The following is an 8,452-nucleotide window of genomic DNA, read 5'->3' as shown; positions in this document are numbered from 1 at the left end:
TGACACGACCAGTTTATTTGGCACACCTTGGTGTGTAATGCTTCTCCATTTGCTAGCCACAGCGGGAGTGGGTAAAATCTTCACCTTCCAAAGTAGACGTTACATGATCGCATCCAAACTTGGTGGTTTCCCCATCCAGGTCTTTGAAAACACACCTGTATGGCATTTGTTAGTGTACCCCCCAAAATTTCTGGAACGCCTCCCCCAGAATATCTTCCGAACTTATCCGCAGAACTGTGCGAAAAAAGTCCTTAGCGGTGCTAAGGTTTTTCGCTCAAAGGCACTTCGACTCAAAGTTTCTGAGACTCTAACAAGGAACATTCACGAAGTGTCCTCCGCCGATTTCGTTCAAATTTGGTTGGATGGTAGTGTTCCGTAATTAATGGAAATTTGGAAAATTTCCCGTGCCCTTAAGCCCTGTGGCCCAAGATATCTGCATTCAAAGTTGCGCGCCGGCCACCCTTTTTGAGGCGAAGGGCCCCTCACTCACGGGCCGGCAACGAGGCGTCCCTGCCCGCAAGCGATAGGGGGAATGCCTGCGGGTGGTCCGGGCGTCAGCGGTCTACCATCCTTACGCTGACAAGAAGCGGAGGAAAGATAGAAATTATGGATTTGTAGGCATCCAAGAATGACAATCACCTTAGCCACACTTGCACCACAGTGGCCATCAAATCAGTTTCCTTAAAACGTTAATTTTGTACAATCTGCATATACTGGAATACCTTTACTTATACATTGCAGTCACACTTCTCCTAACTTTGGAAGAGAATGTACGCATTTCATGGGCAACATTGCTTTCAGTTGTAATATAAATGTTGATTGTGAATTAGCAACTTGATTTTATTCTTTTTTTGGAGTTTCACAATCAGACGTAGGCTGCTTGTACATTATTCGTGAAAAAACATCAGAATTACTCTTCAGTGTAACAAGAATTTCATGGTAGATTTTAGGAAAGCATTCCCTGCGGAGAGGGGATTCGAGAATACCTCCGCAGTATCCCTGCTTGTCGTAAGAGGCGACTAAAAGGGTTGGAATCACAATAACTATGAAAGTTATTGGTCCTATGTAATAAAAATTGGAAATAATATTTTATTATATCCTGTAGTCATTACAAGAATGCAATTTACAGGTCAGATTAAAACTAAAAGAAGTTATCCTCCATACTGCAAAAAAAACTTTGACAATAGGAGTGACCTTAGCTGGAATTAAAACGCAGACATTGTTGGAGTGTTTTTAGATGCACCGGAAGGGCATTGCGCAATTTAATACACAACTTTGGTTTCCTCCTAGAAGAGACTTCGCGATTTTGTTGAAGATATGGATCAGTAACCTGTCAGTAGTGTTATGTTCTTGGTAGCACATGTTTTTCAGAAACAATTATGAAGTTTCCATTGTAAAAACCCATGTGCATAAAATGTAAATACATGGTACAGTAAGCAATTCTTACTTTTTAAAAAGGGGTCGGCTATGGCTCCTGAACTTATCATTAACCATAGATCTCAATGTCTCCTTTTGAATTTTAAAAGTAAAAAAATTGAAACGGATCATAGACAAGAAAACAGGAAGTACAAAAAACAGTTAACTATTCAACACACAGCTAACACATGCAGTGTAGAACTGAATTATAATATGAAGAGATAGATAGTATATACTTGAGTAAACCAGAACCTCGCGTGTCCTAAGCACCCCACATTTTTTGTGCTGGCTCATGAGGAAGGAAATAAAACAAAAATTAAATGTTGCATCATTTTGTCATGGCATTAATGTACAACCTATAAGTCAAAATCATTTGCTAAAGTTAAGTTTTCCTGTATATGTTTTGCATGAACTTATTGCCTTACGCATCAATATCGCCATCCTGATATCCAACCACAGAAGTTCAGACCTGTTTGCAATTTCAATCCATTGTTATTCAATTACGGAAGTCCTTCGGCAAGTTAAGTGAAAATAGATTGCTCGTAGTACCGTCTAGGTGCCTGGTAGCAGTAGTTTGGTCTGCTTTATGGGCTGAAGGTGTGGGCAGTTGCAAAACCTGGACATCTTGGTATCACATGGGAAAACTCAAGGTGATAGCATTTTTATATTATGAAATTAAATATCATTACTCTCGAGGAAATAAAACCAAGAATCACTGATTAATGTCTATATCATGACAGTTATTTTTAATTTTTGTTGCTATCGCCTAGATCTGAGAAAAATCACTTCACTTACTCTGTCCCACACCTCACTGTCTTGTTTGCAGTGCAGTTCATTCACAATGCAACATTTTTTAATCCTTATCAATGCCATCACTGATTCAGAATTCATCGTGGGCAGTTGTAAGATATTATAGTGATGGGGGTGAATGTTCTTGGTTCAAGTGGAGTGCTGATGGTGGTTGAACTTTGTGGAGGGAGTATGCATTATATGCAATGCGTGACACAATTTAGTTAAATGATTGGATCCAGTGCTTTGAAGATGTGTCTTCTAGGCTGTGTCGTGGATGCTGTAGTACTGGTTGAACTACTATTACAACTTAGTGGCACAGCAATGGAATATACCATGTAATGGTTGAATTTTTAATTAAATAGCTATTGGGTGGTGGTCAACTTTGTTGAGGAAATATGCATTCCCAGTAAACACGTATGACTCATGTATGAGTTCATCAAGAAGTCTAAGGAATCTGTAGGACTCCTGCAAAAGAGTCCCAAATTACCTCATAACGATGTCTCCGTGAGGTCATATGCACTCGTATGGGAATTCTTTCCGAGGCCGCACAAGACTCTGAAAGATCTCAGTGTAGAGGTCTACAAGGACTCTTATAAGATGTCCAATGCGACGTAAGTGCGAATGTGGCGCCACCACGTGTGTAATTATGGAACTACCAGGAGAACGAGAATTAGAGCTACTTTATAAATTTACCGATAGATGGACCTGAAATCGCCCTTAAGTACGGGGGGTTGCCTACTTTACATGTTGTAATGCGGGTTGGTCACTTTACACGTGTGCCACGGGTTGCTTGCTTAGCCCTTCTTTTAATATTGAAGGGATACCATAATTTCAACATACTTCACGTGCTAAGAATACAAGATGGGAGGAATACTACACCACTTGCAAGGCCTACGCAACAATAATATTTCTTAATATTGATTGAATTTAAGTTAGCTCAAAACTGGAGAAGTGCAAATTGTGAAGTTGGTCCGGCAGTTTTAACCTTCTGTCGGTGACGCTATAGGAGCACAAGATAACATGGCAGTATTCAACTTAACCAAAGAAAATCAAGCAAAACCACACATTAAATGACAACCATAGGTGGAATAAGGCAAAACAAACAAATGGAATGGACAATACAACAATTTATTTTTCAATGCTACAAATGTCAAAATCTTCATTTTCTCTTCTTCTCGGCATACTTGAGCCTATCCCCTGCGTGCTGCAACCACTGCTTTCCCACTCTCTCCAATGAAGCAACAGACGATGATGTTGCATGGCATTCCATAACAGCGGCTGAAAAATAAAACCATTGAACTTAAGTTTAACAAAAGAAATATAGGGAAACATCAAATACACCTGATAATAAACTCAACAGCTGTGTCACCATTAATTGATATTTTGAATTAATGGCTATCTACATAATGTAGCAGCATCTGCTATTTTTCCATCTTTGACTCACAGAAGCTTATTTTCAATGATGTTATTTCCACGTAGCAAAATGCACTTTTGCTAAACAAATGTTCAGATATTTTAAATATTAATTATGTGACAAACAGATATATATTTACTTTCAGAAGCATAAAAATATTGCAATTCTTGTGGATGCACAGCAGAAGTTGCTACAGTGAAGAAAAAGATTTCCATGCAAACAAGTAAAATTTTCAGTTAATATCATGAAGATAATGATGAATAGCAGGCTTCTTTAAAACTAGAGGAAGGAAAAAAGTATGATAAAAATGCCACATCCGAGAATAGATCCGAAGACCTCTTGACAGGAGACTTACACCACAGCCACTGGACAACAGCTCGCTATTAACAGTCCATGTAGATGGACTTCAACACTAAAAAGTTTGATTGAGATCTGAGACCAGGTTCTCTGACACTCCCCTTGCTAGACATTCATAGAGAGAAACTTGAGTCCAAGGTCTTCTTGGGACTCTGGCAATTTGTATTTTTTGCAGTTTTTACATTAAGGTGCTTTTACTCTTTCCAAAAATTGAAATGAAGAAAATAATCCAAAGCTGAAGTTCTTTCCAGAGAAATGGACCTCCGAATACACAGTAAACTTCCGCACTATTTGGAAATTCCATCTGAATCGATTATGTCCAGCAACGGCTTGATTCCAGCTTAGTGCCAAGCTCGCATAGTGGAGTCTTGTCCATATGATTCAAGCTTGACTCATGCTTGCCTTGGTATCTGGGTGAAGAGAGTACAAGCAAGGCTATCCATACCTATCACTACATCACACATCGTCAGTGCACTGAAATACACTGAATCAATGCAAGGACCCCGCTTCCTGCTGCCGTGCTGCGGTGCCATCCATGTCAGCTGGTATGCTAAGTCATTAGAAAGCAAGTGCGTTAATGCTCGCCTAAAATGCTGCTCTCCACTAATACCTCCAAGAAATTTGACCTTCACCTTCTGAAAACCAGGCAAGAATAAAATTATTTCAATCTAGTGCACAAATTCATCAGATTTTCACAGAAATGTATTTCTGATATAGGGAGAAATTGTTAGTAAATTTTCCATTTATTAATAGTCTGCTTGCTCTCATAACAATCAAGACATTTGAGTTTGCACAGTAAGATTTGAGTAAATAATGTGCGTAAGGAAGATAATGACAAAGTATGCAGGCCAATGATGCTTGGTAGAAAATAGCCCCATCATTCTGTTAACGGCACTGAAGTAAGTGGCATAACTACTAAAATATTTAACGATGATGACATTCATTGTACCTGCAATGAAAATATGAAGATGCTTAGGGGTGAATGAAAATATGAAGATGATAAGAAGGGGAAACAAAGATAATTCCCATGTTGATAGCTATCAAATCTTTAAAATCAAATCTGCCCATCAAAAAAATGCGTAGAAGTAGAAAAGATTCCATGTCTAGGTGGCTGCTAATACTCACTAACTGTTTCCTCACGTCCTCTGATTTCTGAAGTTCTGCCTCAAATTTCCTCAAATCAGCGAAGGAGTCCAAGGGGAAACTTGGCAAATTAATTGAGGTTGATTCACACACTTCCCTCCCTCCTCTTCCAACCTGTGCCTCATTAAGAAAAACAAGGACTGTGTTTTCCAAGGCGTCGATTCTGGAGCTTAGCCTCCTAAACTCTGATTTCATCACTTGTACAACGCTTAAATCTGAAAAACAAGTTTTCATGTCTAACTAAGGATAATTTATGATTAAAATTACATGTCAGACAGAGGTAGTAAGATTAAATGCAACATAAAATTTAAAAAAAATACCTACCATCATTAATGGAGACACTTTCCTCCAGGGTACTAGCATTATTGGTCTCTATAGTGACATCTGAAACAGAATTATAATTTCATTTTCAGTAATAATAACTTCATTTTCAGGTAAATTTTGTAATGCCAACCAAACCATAACGATGACGTTTGCTGTTCATGAAGATGACAATGGGAAAAATATTTTTCTCTGAAAATATACAACACCAGTCTCAGGCAATCCAGTCACACGTATGATGAACTATCCTGTGCTTTCCTTATGAAGAAACTAATGCATGGCTATTTCTCCAGGTGAGGTGGTCCATGATAGCAGATTCTTTTTCCTCAGGAAGGAACAATTCTAGCCTTGAAATGTCTGCTATTGTGGATCACCACCCCTTGTTGACAGCCCAAGAAAAAAATCAGCCACACAAACATATGCTAACTTCTGTTTAAGGAATATCCCTAAATTAATTGTTTCTTAATTGAGGAAAATATCATACTATGTACATCCAACCAATGAAGTAGTTATCTTTTCCTTATATTTAACAATGAATTACATCTCCATTAGCTTCATATATATAGCCTTTAAACAATTAAGTGTGAGAATGAAAAGGATGAAAAATAATTTTAAAATGTGAAAACAATACCTAACTGCATATGTTCAAATTACCCAACCTTAAGCGTAATGAGTGCCACATTACCTCGAAGAACGGTTGATGTGGAGGCTTGCTGGAGCAGGGCCTAGGGATCTGAAAAAAGTAATAGAAAAGAGTCATTCATAAGATGGACCTTACACACAGCTAGTATGAACATTGATGGCACAAGCACCATTTGGAGAATTATTTCCGTTACCTTCAAGCTGCACTTCCACCACAATTTCTTGGCTAGTCTCCGCCAAAGACTTCCTTTGGGTTGCAACTTTCCTCACTTCATTGGAAGGGCTTTCCTCTCCATTAGTCACCTCAACTTCACCGTCATGCGGCTTGAAGCCAGATGGAGGAGGAGGCATTTCATCTACCTCACCACCTGGAATAAAATTAGAGTATAAGACCAATGTACTCCAAACCATTGCTAAGTTCAGTTGGTCCATCTAGCCCAACTAATGCTTGGAATTACACAAATGTACCTTGGCAGCCTTGTTCCACCACAAAATCTTCAAATGTCCTCTTCTTCACTCTCCTCTTTCCTTTGCTACCCTCAGTAGCCCACTTTAGATGCTCCTCATCTTCCGTGCTGATTTCAGCCATCCTTATTTCCACACCTCGAGCTTCCTTCAGTGTATCTGTAGAAAAAGCATATAAATAGCTCTAATTTTCCATTAATTTGCCTATAACACATTTAAAATACAAACTTTCTTTTGGCATACCATATGGTCCTAATACCCTTTGATAAGGGGCAGAATTCCATGACATGTCTGGCTCCAGCTGCCGGATTATGGCAGTGTGTAGCTTTTCCTTAGGCCACCAATATATAGAGTCCTTCTTGTCAACCCAGCTGTAAGGAACAGCAGCACACCAGTCCTCTGCTAGGACCACGTAGAATGACATCTGCAAAATGGAAAGCATTGCATTATCGGAAATACGATTCAGAGGGGTAACAGTCGATTGTATCACACAGAACTACTAACCAAAACCATGTTTCAACAAAATGTTCTAGCCGAACCGCAAGATTTTTATCATTGGCATTGGGTGTGAAGCATGGGGAAAAAACAGTCTACTTCACCGTTGTATGGCAAACGTACAGCCTTGGCACAAACATTGTCAACTAACACAATATCTTCCTCACTCCATCTCCCTCCAACATGTATTCCAAGCGACCGAGAATCCAGAGGATACATTGGCATATCCTCTGAGTCTCTTAAAATTTTCCCAATAATCACTGGAACGTCATCTTTCACACCTATCGCTGACACTTTAGCAATCTGCTTAGATGTCAAGTAACAGCAATTATTTGCTTCACTATCACTGGATAGAGAGAAATTCTGAAATGCTATCTTCTCAAACGTGGAGCTGAGGCCATCAACTCCCGTCTTCTTGGGTTTCATAAGTACAGGGTATTTCTGGAATTCTAGATTCCCACTTTCTCCCAAAAATGAATATTCGTGGAGGCGGTTGTGCAGCTGTGCCAGAGGTTTGCTCTGCTTTCTAATCACCCTTTTGATTGACCCTAAGTAGTTTTCAAAGGGAAAAGCACGAAAATTATCCAGCGAACAACCAAAGTTTTTGACATCGTCAGCTAGATGGATGAGATTATGCACATTGTATGACACCGCTTCTTTACCATACAACTTTGGGAAATACTTAACAAAATATCTTAGTAAGTCTTTAGCATAGGCATTGTTCGCAATGCAATTTCTTTCATCGCACAAAATGAATATAGCAAGGTGGAAGCACAAAAAATGCCTAAAATACTTTTCTGGCAAGTAATCATGGAGAATGGATGGCCCCACATACAGCAAGAACAACCTGAATTCTGTAGCTTTATAACGCTTCACATCTTCAAAACTTCTCGTTTTCCTCGCAAATTCGTAGCCAATCCACGGGGCAGCTGCAACCAATCGCCTGGACAGGCTCTCCCTCTTATGTGGTGGCAGCTTCACATTAGAGTTACCCTTCCTCCAAAGAAGCAGTAACTTCTTCATTACTCCCAAGCATACCAGATGCATATAATCCAGTGGGAACTGACTCACCACCCAAATTGAGCTCCTCAAGAGGAGAAATGCCAACATGGTGAGAGATATCGGCTTTCCTCTGGAATGATGCATCAGTGCGAAGTTCTCCATTCAGGTCATCCAATATTATCCTTGTGATTTCTCTGGAGTCCCTTCTGCACACATCTCCCACAGGAGTGGAAGCCCATGTGACCTTTGGTGGCAGTCACAAATGCCCGGGCAGGAGCATCACAAATAACAGCCCTTAACTTCACCTGAATTGTCCGGCTGCTGTGGGTGATACCTGTCTCCATTATCACTTTGCACTCCTCTACAAAGTCTGTGAGTAGGTCCTTGGCAGTCAGGGAAGACTTT

General features: G+C 39.7%; 2 protein-coding genes across 2 annotated transcripts in view; one reads left to right on the top strand and one right to left on the bottom strand.

The window, feature by feature from the left end:
• The window catches only part of LOC124173296, a 158,312-nt gene that overhangs the window by 74,086 nt on the left and 75,774 nt on the right, over window positions 1–8,452 (top strand). The gene's annotated exons all lie outside the window — the stretch shown is intronic.
• Window positions 3,321–5,323, bottom strand: LOC124173149. The gene is made up of 3 exons (XM_046552665.1): window positions 5,105–5,323; window positions 4,425–4,614; window positions 3,321–3,486 (listed from the first exon to the last, which is right to left on the bottom strand). Exons 1-3 carry the CDS (start codon window positions 5,315–5,317, stop codon window positions 3,368–3,370), a joined length of 522 nt encoding a protein of 173 aa, XP_046408621.1. The 5' UTR covers window positions 5,318–5,323; the 3' UTR covers window positions 3,321–3,367.

This window comes from Ischnura elegans (genome assembly GCF_921293095.1).
Source record: "Ischnura elegans chromosome 13 unlocalized genomic scaffold, ioIscEleg1.1 SUPER_13_unloc_4, whole genome shotgun sequence".
In the NCBI taxonomy this organism is placed as follows: domain Eukaryota; kingdom Metazoa; phylum Arthropoda; class Insecta; order Odonata; family Coenagrionidae; genus Ischnura; species Ischnura elegans.
The sequence above is the reverse complement of the archived record's forward strand: the minus strand, read 5'-3'. Positions and strand labels throughout refer to the sequence as shown.